This window comes from Oncorhynchus gorbuscha, linkage group LG25 (genome assembly GCF_021184085.1).
Source record: "Oncorhynchus gorbuscha isolate QuinsamMale2020 ecotype Even-year linkage group LG25, OgorEven_v1.0, whole genome shotgun sequence".
Lineage (NCBI taxonomy): Eukaryota > Metazoa > Chordata > Actinopteri > Salmoniformes > Salmonidae > Oncorhynchus > Oncorhynchus gorbuscha.
Genome location: NC_060197.1, coordinates 19068915 through 19086625, shown reverse-complemented (window position 1 = coordinate 19086625; position 17711 = coordinate 19068915). Strand labels below are relative to the sequence as shown.

Sequence of the window (17711 nt, the reverse complement as noted above, 5' to 3'; positions counted from 1 at the left end):
AGGGTCAAGCGGGCAGGTTGTTGGGCGGCCGGCCGTCACAAGACGCGAGATTTCATCTGGAGAGAGAGGGGAGAAAGAGGTCAGAGCACAGGGTAGGGCAGTGTGAGCAGAACCAGCGGTGTCGTTTGACTTAGCAAACGAGGATCGGATGTCGTCGACCTTCTTTTCAAAATGGTTGACGAAGTCATCTGCAGAGAGGGAGGAGGGGGGGAGGGGGAGGAGGATTCAGGAGGGAGGAGGATTCAGGAGGGAGGAGAAGGTGGCAAAGAGCTTCCTAGGGTTAGAGGCAGATGCTTGGAATTTAGAGTGGTAGAAATTGGCTTTAGCAGCAGAGACAGAGGAGGAAAATGTAGAGAGGAGGGAGTGAAAGGATGCCAGGTCCGCAGGGAGGCGAGTTTTCCTCCATTTCCGCTCGGCTGCCCGGAGCCCTGTTCTGTGAGCTCGCAATGAGTCGTCGAGCCACGGAGCGGGAGGGGAGGACCGAGCCGGCCTGGAGGATAGGGGACATAGAGAGTCAAAGGATGCAGAGAGGGAGGAGAGGAGGGTTGAGGAGGCAGAATCAGGAGATAGGTTGGAGAAGGTTTGAGCAGAGGGAAGAGATGATAGGATGGAAGAGGAGAGAGTAGCGGGGGAGAGAGAGCGAAGGTTGGGACGGCGCGATACCATCCGAGTAGGGGCAGTGTGGGAGGTGTTGGATGAGAGCGAGAGGGAAAAGGATACAAGGTAGTGGTCAGAGACTTGGAGGGGAGTTGCAATGAGGTTAGTGGAAGAACAGCATCTAGTAAAGATGAGGTTGAGCGTATTGCCTGCCTTGTGAGTAGGGGGGGAAGGTGAGAGGGTGAGGTCAAAAGAGGAGAGGAGTGGAAAGAAGGAGGCAGAAAGGAATGAGTCAAAGGTAGACGTGGGGAGGTTAAAGTCGCCCAGAACTGTGAGAGGTGAGCCGACCTCAGGAAAGGAGCTTATCAAGGCATCAAGCTCATTGATGAACTCTCCGAGGGAACCTGGAGGGCGATAAATGATAAGGATGTTAAGCTTGAAAGGGCTGGTAACTGTGACAGCATGGAATTCAAAGGAGGCGATAGACAGATGGGTAAGGGGAGAAAGAGAGAATGACCACTTGGGAGAGATGAGGATCCCGGTGCCACCACCCCGCTGACCAGAAGCTCTCGGGGTGTGCGAGAACACGTGGGCGGACGAAGAGAGAGCAGTAGGAGTAGCAGTGTTGTCTGTGGTGATCCATGTTTCCGTCAGTGCCAAGAAGTCGAGGGACTGGAGGGAGGCATAGGCTGAGATGAACTCTGCCTTGTTGGCCGCAGATCGGCAGTTCCAGAGGCTACCGGAGATCTGGAACTCCACGTGGGTCGTGCGCGCTGGGACCACCAGATTAGGGTGGCCGCGGCCACGCGGTGTGGAGCGTTTGTATGGTCTGTGCAGAGAGGAGAGAACAGGGATAGACAGACACATAGTTGACAGGCTACAGAAGAGGCTACGCTAATGCAAAGGAGATTGGAATGACAAGTGGACTACACGTCTCGAATGTTCAGAAAGTTAAGCTTACGTAGCAAGAATCTTATTGACTAAAATGATTAAAATGATACAGTACTGCTGAAGTAGGCTAGCTGGCAGTGGCTGCGTTGTTGACTTTGTAGGCTAGCTGGCAATGGCTGCGTTGTTGACACTACACTAATCAAGTCGTTCCGTTGAGTGTAATAGTTTCGACAGTGCTGCTATTCGGGGGCTAGCTGGCTAGCTAGCAGTGTTGATTACGTTACATTGCGTTAAAAGAACGACAATAGCTGGCTAGCTAACCTAGAAAATCGCTCTAGACTACACAATTATCTTTGATACAAAGACGGCTATGTAGCTAGCTATGTAGCTAGCTACGATCAAACAAATCAAACCGTTGTACTGTAATGAAATGAAATAAATGTGATACTACCTGTGAATGCGACCGGGTTGTTGAGTTCTATTCAGAAGACGTTGGCTAGCTGTTGGCTAGCTAGCAGAGTCTCCTACGTTAAGGACGACAAATAGCTGGCTAGCTAACCTCGGTAAATTAAGATAATCACTCTAAGACTACACACTCTAAACTACACAATTATCTTGGATACGAAGACAGCAAAGACAGCTATGTAGCTAGCTAACACTACACTAATCAAGTCGTTCAGTTGAGTGTTTCTACAGTGCAGCTAATCGGTGGATGTTTGCTAGCTGGCTAGCTGCTGGGCAGAGCAGTGAAGACTACGTTAGGACGACGAAATACGATAATTACGCAATTATCTTTGATACAAAGACGGCTATGTAGCTAGCTAAGAAGAAATTGCTAAGATTAGACAAATCAAACCGTTGTGCTATAATGAAATGTAATGAAAAAGTTATACTACCTGCGGAGCGAAGTGCCGATGCGACCGCTCGCTCCAACCCGGAGCGGTTGCATGTGTCAAAATATATGAGGATAACAAGGATAACATGGGTTTACAGGTTATGCTCTAACTCTGCTTCTGTGCAGGCAATTTTCAAAATGTATTTTCCACGTGTTCAGGGTCACATGTACCTCTACAGAACAACATGAAAAGATTGAATGGTCCCCTTCATATCCTAAAGAGGAAATATGAACTTTACCATCAAATAAGGATGAAATCAACAAATGGGCAGGCTAAAATCATCACTGAAAGGGAAACAAATTACATCACCATAGGCTCTAGGCCGTGCCGAGATCAACGAGGTGCCCCACTTGACCATAGCTCATGGTCAGACCTAAATTTGAGGTGCTTTTGGGTGACAGAGGTAGAACCGTTGAGGTTAGACACACAATTCAACCGTAGGAACATTCCTAAGACTACCCCTGGCCATGTGGAATTAACCCATAACAGTGAAAACAGGGAGTATTTATTCTAACAGTTGACATTGACATCTCTCCCAATAGGAATACATTGCCTGCTGCCCTAACTTCAACCTGATGACTATGTGGGTTAAGGTTGCCATATCAATCTGTCTTCAATTTGATTTGATTTGAAACTTCCTGCAGTAACCGGCAGTTGTTAAATTTACCCCCCCAAAATATATTTAACTACAATTAGTGAAAACACTGCATTCAACTCTCTGTAAATTAGTAAAGACTTGAAACTCAGGATTCTGTACAAGGGTGTCTCAAGGAGGATATGTATTTACTCTTAAATTCGGGTCTTAGGGGCAGTGTCTATTTCCAAAAAGTTTTAAAAGTTTAAACAGGGATTTACCATCACCAAATGGACAGGCTGAAATCAACACCAACACCATGGTAAATGCCCATAGTAAAGTATTGCTAATGGACAGTGTACATTTCCAATACATTTAATTCGGAAATTAGGTGATGACCTAATGGGCAGGCTGAAATCAACACAAACGAGCTATGGAGAGGAACCACTATCACTGCTAGGCCATCCCGAGTTCAATGAGCAATTGGGCATTTCAGAAATATATTAGAGCATGTCTAATTTGTGACGGTAAATTCCCATTGTAATGTATTGCTAATGGGAAGTGTCCAATACACATAATACATTACCAGTCTTAACATGTTATACTGCAGGTGGAGTGTCCATTGCCAATTTATTTTTTATTTTTTTATTTTACCTTTATTTAACCAGGCAAGTCAGTTAAGAACAAATTCTTATTTTCAATGACGGCCTAGGAACAGTGGGTTAACTGCCTGTTCAAGGGCAGAACGACAGATTTGTACCTTGTCAGCTCGGGGGTTTGAAGTTGCAACCTTCCAGTTACTAGTCCAACGCTCTAACCACTAGGCTACCCTGCCGCCCCAATATATTGCTATTGGACAGTATCCGTTACACATATGCTATATTGTCAGTGTGAACATGCTCTTCTGCAAGTCGACAGTATCTATTGACAACGTACGTATATCGATAAGGACTTCCTATTATGAAATGGACATGTGGAATCAGCACCAACAAGAAATTCTGACTTCCTATGACTTCCTGTGAACAAACATGACAAATAAACCTTCTAGGTTAAGTCAGGGTTTAACATAGTGATATATACATAATTTGGCCGGTGTGTTTACGGACATATTCAATCAATCCCTATACCAGTCTGCTGTTCCCACATGCTTCAAGAGGGCCACCATTGTTCCTGTTCCCAAGAAAGCTAAGGTAACTGAGCTAAACGACTACCGCCCCGTAGCACTCACTTCCGTCATCATGAAGTGCTTTGAGAGACTAGTCAAGGACCATATCACCTCCACCCTACCTGACACCCTAGACCCACTCCAATTTGCTTACCGCCCAAATAGGTCCACAGACGATGCAATCTCAACCACACTGCACACTGCCCTAACCCACCTGGACAAGAGGAATACCTATGTGAGAATGCTGTTCATCGACTACAGCTCGGCATTCAACACCATAGTACCCTCCAAGCTCGTCATCAAGCTCGAGACCCTGGGTCTCGACCCCGCCCTGTGCAACTGGGTACTGGACTTCCTGACGGGCCGCCCCCAGGTGGTGAGGGTAGGCAACAACATCTCCTCCCCGCTGATCCTCAACACGGGGGCCCCACAAGGGTGCGTTCTGAGCCCTCTCCTGTACTCCCTGTTCACCCACGACTGCGTGGCCACGCACGCCTCCAACTCAATCATCAAGTTTGCGGACGACACAACAGTGGTAGGCTTGATTACCAACAACGACGAGACGGCCTACAGGGAGGAGGTGAGGGCCCTCGGAGTGTGGTGTCAGGAAAATAACCTCACACTCAACGTCAACAAAACTAAGGAGATGATTGTGGACTTCAGGAAACAGCAGAGGGAACACCCCCTATCCACATCGATGGAACAGTAGTGGAGAGGGTAGCTAGTTTTAAGTTCCTCGGCATACACATCACAGACAAACTGAATTGGTCCACTCACACTGACAGCGTCGTGAAGAAGGCGCAGCAGCGCCTATTCAACCTCAGGAGGCTGAAGAAATTCGGCTTGTCACCAAAAGCACTCACAAACTTCTACAGATGCACAATCGAGAGCATCCTGGCGGGCTGTATCACCGCCTGGTACGGCAACTGCTCCGCCCTCAACCGTAAGGCTCTCCAGAGGGTAGTGAGGACTGCACAACGCATCACCGGGGGCAAACTACCTGCCCTCCAGGACACCTACACCACCCGTTGTTACAGGAAGGCCATAAAGATCATCAAGGACATCAACCACCCGAACCACTGCCTGTTCACCCCGCTATCATCCAGAAGGCGAGGTCAGTACAGGTGCATCAAAGCTGGGACCGAGAGACTGAAAAACAGCTTCTATCTCAAGGCCATCAGACTGTTAAACAGCCACCACTAACACTGAGTGGCTGCTGCCAACACACTGTCATTGACACTGACCCAACTCCAGCCATTTTAATAATGGGAATTGATGGGAAATGATGTAAATATATCACTAGCCACTTTAAACAATGCTACCTTATATAATGTTACTTACCCTACATTATTCATCTCATATGCATATGTATTTACTGTACTCTACATCATCGACTGCATCCTTATGTAACACATGTATCACTAGCCACTTTAACTATGCCACTTTGTTTACTTTGTCTACACACTCATCTCATATGTATATACTGTACTCGATACCATCTACTGTATGCTGCTCTGTACCATCACTCATTCATATATCCTTATGTACATGTTCCTTATCCCCTTACACTGTGTATAAGACAGTAGTTTTGGAATTGTTAGTTAGATTACTTGTTGGTTATCACTGCATTGTCGGAACTAGAAGCACAAGCATTTCGCTACACTCGCATTAACATCTGCTAACCATGTGTATGTGACAAATACAATTTGATTTGATTTGATTTGATATAGGCCATCTCAACATTATAAATGCCATTTGCACATGGTTCACTGACTTTTGCGTTCCGAAGCCGACTTCCTATGGTCATACATGGCAAATGGACTTAACATTCTGATTAAGTACTTTCAATATTTATATTTCCTTTGCAATTTGGACATGGTTCTGTTACTATGGTGTTTGGAACCTTACTACCTATGATCATATATGGTAAATGGACAAAACATAGGCCTTATGGACAAACTCGCATAATTTTAAAACAAATCTATGTCCATACGGTTTCTACATATGCATAATTGATCCATAGCGCATTTTTTACGAGGTTTTAAAATTTTGTAAAATATTGAAGATTTTACCCTTGAGACCTAACTTTCAGATCATTTCACATATGACATCCTACTGTGGATTTTTGGTTTATAACACGTGGCATTTGACATGTTCCACTTGCAATATGTTTGACCAACTGCCACCCAATTGAGTGGTATTTGCAATTGTGTATACGGTTGGCTCAATGCCAATAAGATGCCGTTCATTTTTGTCGCACAGTATTGGAAAACCTTCTGCTCCCTGTTGGGGGCATAGGTGATTCTCTCCTTGGGATTCCACCCACAGTAGAATGGGTAAACGGAGTGGGCCAACCAGGAGCTGGAAAAGTTCCTCCGCTGTTTTGTCTCCAGCCAGGCCAGCAACTGGAGAAAGTTCCTCGTCTGGGTGGAGTATGCTCACAACACACTGCGGAACTCATCCACTGGACTGTCGCCGTTCGAATGACGGTTCGGGTTTGGCCCCCCCGTATCCATAACAAGAGGCTGAAACTGGGGTGCCATCAGCCGAGGCGTTCATTTTGACGAGGTCGCAACACCTGGATCAGTGCGCGATCCTCCTGGCTCCGCTCCTCTGCCCGACACCAAGACCAGGAAAACCAGCACCGAAGGCCTCTTCGGCTCCTCCGACCGGGTCAATGGGTGTCGCTGTCCACCCGTGATATTCCCTTAAAGGTGGACTTGCAGAAGCTCGCACCACGCTACATAGGATCATTCAAGATCCTGAGTCACATCAACCCGGTCAACTATTGTCTCAAGCTTCCCAGGTCTATGAGGGTCTGTCCATCCTTCCATGTCTCCCGTCTCAATTTAGTAATGACCAGTCCCTTCTCTCCCACTACACCTGCCCCTCCGCCCCCTCGACTTGTTGATGGTCGCCCGGCCTACACTGTCCACTGTCCATCGTCTGTTGGATGCCCGTTGGGTCTGAGGTACCCTGCGATGAATGTGGACTGTGAGGGCAAGGCACAGAGGAGCGGGCGTGGGAGGCTGCCCAGAACCTCCTGGATCCAGGACTCTTTTGGGACTTGGGGCGGCAGGGTAGCCTAGTGGTTAGAGCATTGGACTAGTAACCGAAAGGTTGCAAGTTCAAATCCCAGAGCTGACAAGGTACAAAATCTGTCGTTCTGCCCCTGAACAGGCAGTTAACCCACTGTTCCTAGGCCGTAATTGAAAATAAGAATTTGTTCTTAACTGACTTGCCTAGTAAAATAAAAAATAAAACTTCAACCAACTGCTTGGTGGTCGCCCTGGCTCTGCGGCTGGGTCCGATCCTAGAAGGGGTACTGTCATGGTTCCACCTGTGACCAGAGGGTGGCAGAGGCCGTCCTAGAGACATTAACCACTCAGGTGTGTCCAATTTACTCAAGATTTTTTGGTTAAAAGAAGTTTGTTTTCTGTTGTCCTTTGCAGAAGCTTGAATAGTTTACCTTGTGCGTTCGTTTCCTGAGTGAGTTTGAGACTTAGTGTTTTGTTGTGTGACGTGTTGTCTTATGGTACATTTAGTTGGAACGCCAATCCAGTTGTGGTATCTGGTTAACATGTTGTGGTATTGTGTTGTGTTAAATTGTGATGTGTAGCGGTACCTTTTGTTGGAAATCCTATCCAGTTGAAGTATCTGGTTAATTTTGTGTATGTGGTACCTTTAGTGGGAACTCCTATCCAGTTGAGGTATCTGGTTAACTTTTTGGAGATGTAGGTCTTCCCTCTAGCAGGCAGCCCCACCATCACAATCATGGTAGGAGAGTTAGTGAACTGAGGGACGGACGCTGAAAAACACACACATACACACACAGATGGATTAAAAACTGACATGGCACACACATACACATGTATTGGAGTAATACAAAGATCAAAGAACACACACACACACACATCAGTTTTAGACAAATGGATAGACCACGTAACACACACGCACAGACGTACGCACACAACTACACACATAGACATGGCCTTGGTCTTAGGGGTGAACGGCCCTTAGGTCTCTCTCAGAGAGGTACAGTGTTCCATACTGCAAGTCATACCCTGGCCCCAACACACACACACACACACACACACACACACACACACACACACACACACACACACACACACACACACACACACACACACACACACACACACACACACACACACACACACACACACACACACACACACACACACACACACACAATTTGAAACAATATCAAATTTCTGTTTGTTACGAGCACCAACCTGTCCTGTACAGGTAATGAACCACACAGAGACCGACCAGTATGTGTGTCTGTTGTTTACATGTGTATATTTGTGTGTATGTGTGTACTTACACCCTCTACGTCGGTACAGCTTGCTACTCATGGAGGGAATCCAAATCTTCTCTAAAGGGTTCTGAGTTAGCTTGGTCTGCCTCTGAGACATGATTTACAAAACAATGTCCGTATGTAAGCGAGAGAGAGACGGGGGAGAGCAAGATAGAGAGAGAGAGTAGCCTGGAGAGAAACAAGGTGTATGACACAGTTTGAGAAACTGTCTGTGTGGGTCACCTCATGATGGGAGCGGCTTAACTCTGTGTGTGTGTGTGTGTGTGTGTGTGTGTGTGTGTGTGTGTGTGTGTGTGTGTGTGTGTGTGTGTGTGTGTGTGTGTGTGTGTGTGTGTGTGTGTGTGTGTGTGTGTGTGTGTGTGGTATCGGTACTTGCTCCTCCTCTCCAAGTGGGGTTATACAGATGGGTGGGCTACTTCCCGAGTGGGAGGAGCTAGAGTACCAGGGCTTTATAGCACTGGAAGGAGTAGAACAGATATTCACCAAACACTCTGAGCTACCCAACCACAACCACTATAACAGTCACTAAATGTTGTGGGAATGTCAGGTCTACTCATGATACTAATTATCTGATTCTCTAATTCTCCAATTCTTTAATTCTCTATTTGCCTCGTTCCACAAAATTAAGTGACATTCGCCACATTTTCACCATCATATTTGCATGTTTCCAATTCATGATACATTTCTGTTGTATGTGTTTGCCATTAATCCTCTGTCAAGAAAAAAAGGCATACATGCTCCAAGGCCTACTGGGAGTGACTGGAATGGCAGCACACAGTCTTTTGACCATACCAGACCATGTTTACCATGCTGTTTGTTTCTTTAGTTTAATGATCAGAATTATTTTGGGTAGAAATCTATACATTTCTGTATCCAAAAGAGCGACAAATAAATGTATTATTATTTTTCAAGTTGAATCAAACTCTGGACATTGGATTTGTCAAGACTAACATTTCACCACTCTCCATGGTGCCTAAAGCACCTAGAATGGAAATTGTATTGGGACAATTATATTGTATAATTTAGCCACTACACTTAGTCAAAAGACTCCGCTGGAAAATACTAAGTTGGAATTGAAAAACAGGATTGTGTGAAAGACTATGATTGATAATGTCCAAAGCTACACTGCCACGTCAACCGGCCTTAGTCCAACGGGCAGGTAGAGAGGAAAAGCCAGGAGCTGGGGAGGTTCCTGAGCAGTCACTGTCAGGACCGGCAGAGGGTGTGGGCCCGGTTTCTTCCCTGGGCGGAATAAGCCCAGAACTCACTTCGTCACTCCTCCACCGGCTTGACTCCCTTCCAGTGTGTCCTGAGGTACCAGCCGGCCCTGACACCATGGACCCCAAGCCAGACCGAAGCCCCTGATGGCACGCAAATTAGGTTTGGGACGCTGCTCACGTGAGGATCCAGCGCGATGTCCGCCATCAGGAGGAGCAGGCGGACCACCACCGCAGTGAGGCAACATTTTCCATCCTGGTGATCGTGTCTGTCTCCCGCTCCGCCTGACCTCTTTTCACTTTTCCCTCCTCAGGTTGGTGGTTCCTAGTCTCCTTGCTAATGCCGTCCCCGACGACACCCCTCTGCCTCGCCTGTAAATCCAGGGATGTCGCCAGTCTACTAACCACCGGTCCTGGAAACCTTCATTACGCACACCCGCACCTCATCATTAGGGTTAATAACAGAGCTTGAGAAAGCTGTAAAGGAAGATTTTTTATTTATTTTTATTATTTTTATTCAGGACAAACCCATTCAGACCATGGTCTCATTCTCAAGGGTGTGCTGATCACAACAATACAACAACCAATACAATGTAAAAGAAAATAGCAATCGATACAAAATGCAACATTTATGAAAAACTCTTACATTCCTCAGCGACTAGATCCACAATCAACACCCTAAACTGCCCGAGTGACACCAGAATATCTAAATGTAATGAGTTTTGCAAATTGTTCCAGCAGTGTTAACATTAAAACTAAAAGTGGATTTACCTAATTCGGTGGAGACCCAAAGAACCTTAAGATTTAACGGGAGAGATTTGACAACAACCATTGAAAGTACAGGCGCCATATTCAAAAGAACAGAAATCTCATAATTAAAATTCCTCAAACATACATGTATCTTATATCGTTTTCAGGGTAGTCTTGTTGTTAATCCCACCACAGTGTCTGATTTCAAATAGGATTTACGGGGAAAGCACCACAAACGATTATGTTAGGTCACCACCAACTCACAGAAATACACAGCTAATTTTACCAGCCAAAGAGAGAGAGAAAAAGCACAAATAGAGATAAAATTCATCACTAACTTTGATAATCTTCATCAGATGACACTCATATGACTTCATGTTACACAATACATGCATGTTTTGTTTGATAAAGTTCATATTTATATCAGAAAATCTGAGTTTACATTGGCGCTTTACATTCACTAGTTCCAAAAACATCCAGTGATTTTGCATAGCCACATCGATTCAACAGAAATACTCATCATAAATGTAGATGATAATAAAAGTTATACACATGTGTCACATTCTGACCATAGTTCTTTTGTGTTTTCCTTGTTTTAGTGTTGGTCAGGACGTGAGCTGGGTGGGCATTCTATGTTGGATGTCTAGTTTGTCTGTTTCTGTGTTTGGCCTGATATGGTTCTCAATCAGAGGCAGGTGTTAGTCGTTGTCTCTGATTGGGAACCATATTTAGGTAGCCTGTTTTGTCATTGTGGTTTGTGGGTGATTGTCTATGTTAGTTGCTTGTGTCAGCACAGTTCTTCTGATAGCGTCACGGTCGTTATTTATTTATTGTTTTTGTACAGTTTACTTCGTGTTTTTGTCATCTATTAAATGATGCATTCACACCACGCTGCGCTTTGGTCCGCTTCTTATGACGATCGTGACAACATGGAAGTATAGATATACCTCTCCTTAATGCAACCGCTGTGTCAGATTTTAAAACATCTTTACGGAAAAAGAAACCCATGCAATAATCTGAGACGGCGCTCAGAAGTAAAAATCACCACAGCCGCAACAATGGCGTCAACATAAACAAGAAATTACATGATAAATATTTCTTTACCTTTGATGATCTACATCAGAAAGCACTCCAGGAATCCCAGGTCCACAATAAATGTTTGTTTTGTTCGATAATATCCGTTATTTATATCCAAATACCTTCTTTTGTTAGCGCGTTTGGTATACATATCCAAACACTCATTCTGGTCAGCGTTACATTGGACAAAAACTTCAAAAAGTTATACAAGTCGAAGAAACATTTCAAACGAAGTACGGAATCAATCATTAGGATGTTTTTAACATATAGCTTCAATAAAGTTCCAACCGGAGTATTCTTGTCTTCATGGGCAATGGAACGCAAGTGGGTACCATGAGGTATAAGCATGATCAGAAAATGGCTGCTTGATGGACACCTGATACATTCTGCTGTCATTCACTCCCACAACACCATAGAAGTCTCATTACAATTTCTATTGATGGTTGATATCTAGTGGAACCCCTAGACAGTGCAACATCATTAATATCTCAAGGGGATTTCATTGGGGACTCTGGTGAATACATACAAAGCTCAGATTTCTCACTTCCTGTTTTGATTTCAACTCAGAATTTTGCCTGCCATATGAGTTCTGTTATAGTCACAGACATCATTCAAACAGTTTTAGAAACTTTAGAGTGTTTTCCATCCAATACTAACAATAATATGCATATATTAGCAACTGACACTGAGGAGCAGGCCGTTTACTTTATGCACCTTATTCAGCCCCTGCAGCCATAAGAAGTTTTAAGTAGCTATTGGGGGTATCTGTACTTTTACTTTTACTACATTCCTAAAGGAAATATGTAATTTTTACTCCCATACATGTTCCTTGACACCAAAAAGCACTTACATTTAGAATGCTTAGGCAGGATAGAATTATGGTCAAATTCACGCACCTATCAATATAAGGTGTTGTCATCTCCACTGCCTCTTAGCTGACAGACTCACTAAACACAAATACTAAGTTTGTATGTCTGAGTGTTGGAGTGTGCCCCTGTCTGTCCTTATAATATATAGAATTTAGTTTTACTTTTAAGTATGACAATTGAGTACTTTACCACCGCTGTACTTAAGTACATTTAAAAACAGATACTTTTAGAATTTTACTCAAGTATTATTTTACTGGGTAACTTTTACTCTTACTTAGTCATTTTTTATTAAGGTATGGTTGGCTGGTCCTCATTGAAGTACCTCTAGATCACTTCATTACTCCCTTTTTATTTACAAATCTATACTACACATTCTTCCAACTTACCTAACTTCGTTGCTAAAGTATAAAAGTATGAGAGAACATATAACTCCTGAGGTGAATCCTCCTTTAGTTTTAGAGGCCCCCCCCCCATTGTTGGAATAAACTGCAAAATTCCTTGCATCCTGATTCCCTGGTGACCCAAGGGCAGTTTGGGACTCTGGTGTTAAATTAATTGAGGATTGCAGTTGTTTTGATTGATTGTAATGGTTAATTTGTTGAAATTGTAGTATTGTAATTGTACCTTGTAGTATTTTTAAAATTATTATTCTTTGTTTTATTTGAAATTTTCCTTTTCTTCATTGTTTGTACTCAGTGCACCATTGTAAATGATACCTTGGTCTCAATTGAGCTCCCATGAATAAATACATATTACTACACCCTGCCATGTATTTACTGACATTACCCTATAAAACCTTGTATTACACCATACTACCCTGTATTATGCCATACCACCCTGTATTACCCCACACTAGCCTGTGTTATAGTCAATGGCGCCAAAGAAGATGGCTGAGGAGATTGTGTTATTGTGTATGTTTTTTCACGTTATTTGTAACTTATTTTGTTATAATGTTTCTGACACCTTGTCTCATGACCGAAAAGAGCTTCTTGATTTCAGGGCAGCAATTACTCACCCCGTACTGGAGGAATTCTTCCTCTTCAATGAGTTGGATGGGAAGGATTTACTCCAGACACCCGACAAGGCCCTCATCCCCATCATTCACAGGAGGAAAAGCTGAAAGATGAAATAGATGACATACAAGTACGTATATCCTACCAACGAGACACTAAAAACTGAAATATGTTATGTTTCACCGAGTCGTGGCTGAACAATGACATGATTAACATAAGGCTGGCGGGTTTTAAGCTTATTTGGCAGGATAGAACAGAGGCCTCTGGTAAGACAAGGGGAGGAGGCATATGCATATTTGTAAACAACAGGGGGTGCACAAAATCTTTGCTCGTCTGAGGTAGAGTATTTCATGATAAGCTGTAGACCACACTATTTCCCAAAAGAGTCTATATTTTTGGTAGCTGTCCACAGCAAACCGATGCTGGCACTAAGACAGAACTCAATGAGTTGTATACGGCCATAAGCAAACAGGAAAAGGCTCATCCATAGGCAGCGCTCCTAGTGGCTGGGGACTTTAATGCAAGAAAACTCAAATCAGTTTTACCTCATTTCTATCAGCATGTTAAATGTGCAACCAGAGGGAAAAGAAACTCTGGACCACCTTTACTCCACACATAGAGACGCGTACAAAGCTGACCATAATGCTATCCTCCTGATTCCTGCTTACAAGCAAAAACTAAAGCAAGAAGCACCAGTGACTCTGTCAATAAGAAAGTGGTCAGATGAAGCAGATGCTAAGCTACATGACTGTTTTGCTAGTACAGACTGGAATATGTTCCTGGATTCTTCCGATGGCATTGAGGAATACACCACATCAGTCACTGGCTTCATCAATAAGTGTATCGATGACTTCATCCCCACAGTGACCGTACGTACATACCTCAATCAGAAGCCATGGATTACAGGCAACATCAGCACTGAGCTAAAGGGTAGAGTTGCCGCTTTCAAGGAGCGGGACTCTAACCCGGAAGCTTATAAGAAATCCTGCTATGCAGTCAGACGAACCATCAATACAGGAATAAGATTGAATCGTACAATACACCGGCTCCGACGCTCGTTGGATATGACAGGGCTTGCAAACCATTAGACTAGGTCAGCATTCACAAGGCCGCAGGGCCAGACAGATTACCAGGACGTGTATTCCGAGCATCCGCTGACCAACTGGCAAATGTCTTCACTGACATTTTCAACCTGTCCCTGACCAAGTCTGTAATACCAACATATTTCAAGCAGATCACCATAGTCCCTGTGCACACAAACCCTAAGGTAACCTGCCTAAATGACTACCGACCCGTAGCACTCACGTCTGTAGCTATGAAGTGCTTTAAAAGGCTGGTGAAAATATGTATTAGTGACCATTATCCCAGAAACCCTAGACTCGCTCCAATTTGCATACCGCCCCAACAGATCCACAGATGATGCAATCTCTGTTGCACTCAACACTGCCCTTTCCCACAAGGACAAAAGGAACCCCTATGTGATAATGCTATTCATTGACTACAGCTTAGCATTCAAGCTAATCACTAAGCTAAGGACCCTGTGACTAAACACCTCCCTCTGCAACTGGATCCTGGACTTCCTGACAGGCCACCCCCAGGTGGTGAGGGTAGGGAACAACACATCCGCCACGCTGATACTCAACACAGGGGCCCCTCAGGGGTGCATACTCATCCCCTCCTGTACTCCCTGTTCACTCATGACTGGATGGCTATATGCACAACTCCAACACCATCATCAAGTATGCCGATGATGCAACAGTGGTAGGCCTGATCACCGACAACGATGAGACAGCCTATAGGGAGGAGGTCAGAGACCTTGTTGTGTGGTGCCAGGACAACAACCCCTCCCTCAACATGATCAAGACAAAGGAGATGATTGGGGCTGTAGGGGAACAGGTTGAGACCTTCAAGTTCCTTGGTGTCCACATCACCAACAAACTATCATTGTCCAAACACACTAAGACAGTCATGAAGAGGGCACGCAAAGCCTATTTCCCCTCAGGAGACTGAAAAGATTTGTCATGGGTCCTCAGATCTTCAAAAGTTTCTACAGCTGCACCATCAAGAGCATCACTGCCTGGTATATGGCAACTGCTCTGCCTCCGACCGCAAGGCACTACAGGGCGTAGTGCATATGGCCCAGTACATCACTTGGGCCAAGTTCCTGGAACCTCTGTGTCAGGCGCTGTCACAGGAAGGCCCTAAAATGTGTCAAAGACTCCAGACACTCTAGTCATAAGACTGTTCTCTCTGCTACCGCATGGCAAGCAGAACCGGAGCGCCAAGTCGAGATCCAAGAGACTTCTTAACAGCTTCTACCCCCAAGCCATAAGACTCCTGAACAGCTAATCAAAGGGCCACACAGACACCTCTTTTACGCTGCTGCTACTCTCTGTTAATAATCTATGCATAGTCACTTTAACTCTACCTACATGTACATATTACCCCAATTACCTCAACTAACTGGTGCCCAAGCACATTGACTCTGTACCGGTACCCCCTGTATATATCCTTGCTTGTTATTTTACTGCTGCTGTTTAATAATTTGTTACTTTCATTTTCTATTTTCTATTTTTTACTTAACACTTATTTTATTTTTTATTTTTATCTTAAATTCTTTAAGCATTGTTGGTTAAGGGCTTGTAAGTAAGCGTTTCACTGTAAGGTGAAAACCTGTTGTTTTCGGCGCATGTGACAAATACAATTTGATTTATTAAACCATACCACCTTGTTTTACCCCATACTAGCCTGTATTTCAGTGTATTACCCACACCACTCTGTATTATCCCACACTACCCTATATTGCCCAATATTACCCCATACAACACTGTAATCAAATCAAAATCAAATCAAATATATTTATATAGCCCTTCGTACATCAGCTGATATCTCAAAGTGCTGTACAGAAACCCAGCCTAAAACCCCAAACAGCAAGCAATGCAGGTGTAGAAGCACGGTGGCTAGGAAAAACTCCCTAGAAAGGCCAAAACCTAGGAAGAAACCTAGAGAGGAACCAGGCTATGTGGGGTGGCCAGTCCTCTTCTGGCTGTGCCGGGTGGAGATTATAACAGAACATGATGTTCAAATGTTCATAAATGACCAGCATGGTCGAATAATAATAAGGCAGAACAGTTGAAACTGGAGCAGCAGCACTGCCAGGTGGACTGGGGACAGCAAGGAGTCATCATGTCAGGTAGTCCTGGGGCATGGTCCTAGGGTTCAGGTCCTCCGAGAGAGAGAAAGAAAGAGAGAAGGAGAGAATTAGAGAACGCACACTTAGATTCACACAGGACACCGAATAGGACAGGAGAAGTATTGCAGAAATAACAAACTGACCCTAGCACCCCGACACATAAACTACTGCAGCATAAATACTGGAGGCTGAGACAGGAGGGGTCAGGAGACACTGTGGCCCCATCCGAGGACACCCTGGACAGGGCCAAACAGGAAGGATATAACCCCACCCACTTTGCCAAAGCACAGCCCCCACACCACTAGAGGGATATCTTCAACCACCAACTTACCATCCTGAGACAAGGCTGAGTATAGCCCACAAAGATCTCCGTCATGGCACAACCCAAGGGGGGCGCCAACCCAGACAGGATGACCACATCAGTGAATCAACCCACTCAGGTGACGCACACCCTCCAGGGACGGCATGAGAGAGCCCCAGTAAGCCAGTGACTCAGCCCCTGTAATAGGGTTAGAGGCAGAGAATCCCAGTGGAAAGAGGGGAACCGGCCAGGCAGAGACAGTAAGGGTGGTTCCTTGCTAAGGAATACGGCTGCTAGGATTCTAGCAGCCGTATTTAGCACTAACTGAAGTTTATTTAGTGCTTTATCCGGGTAGCCGGAAAGTAGAGCATTGTACTATCCCATATTACCCCATAGCACCCTGTATTACCTCATTCTAATCTGTAATTACCCATACTACCCTGTATTACCCATTTACCTTGTATTATCCCATACTACATCATTAATTCAATTTAGACTTACAAATTACCAAACCCGGTCTCAGGCTTGGTTAACACTTCGGTCTCCACATAGTTGGGTAAAGCTGCTTGAAAGTTTATTTGGGCCCTTAATGTGGAACAATTTACAGAAGCTCCCTGAAATTAGATGTTCTGGTTTCCCTTGGTCGGTTCATAGTATTGATCGGAGACATCTATGTTGATAAATGTGTCTGTTTTGTCATTTTGTATATTGCATATGTTTGTGTTTATATAAAAGAGACAACTGTCAATAAATAAATAAATGTATAAACAATACTCCATTCTACTCAATACTTCCCTGTAATAGCCCATATATATATATATATATA

The 17711-nt window shown here is 44.4% G+C and overlaps 1 protein-coding gene across 1 annotated transcript in view; it reads right to left on the bottom strand.

The window, feature by feature from the left end:
• LOC124014050 (6-phosphofructo-2-kinase/fructose-2,6-bisphosphatase-like) overlaps positions 1-8678 on the bottom strand; it is a 52757-nt gene extending 44079 nt beyond the window's left edge. The window contains exons 1-2 of the mRNA XM_046328729.1: positions 8472-8678; positions 7806-7931 (exon numbers count right to left, since the gene is read on the bottom strand). Of these exons, the coding sequence (XP_046184685.1) occupies positions 7806-7931; positions 8472-8562 (217 nt within the window). The 5' untranslated portion in view covers positions 8563-8678. The remainder of the gene's footprint in view (positions 1-7805; positions 7932-8471) is intronic.
• Between the last annotated feature and the right edge of the window lie 9033 nt (positions 8679-17711).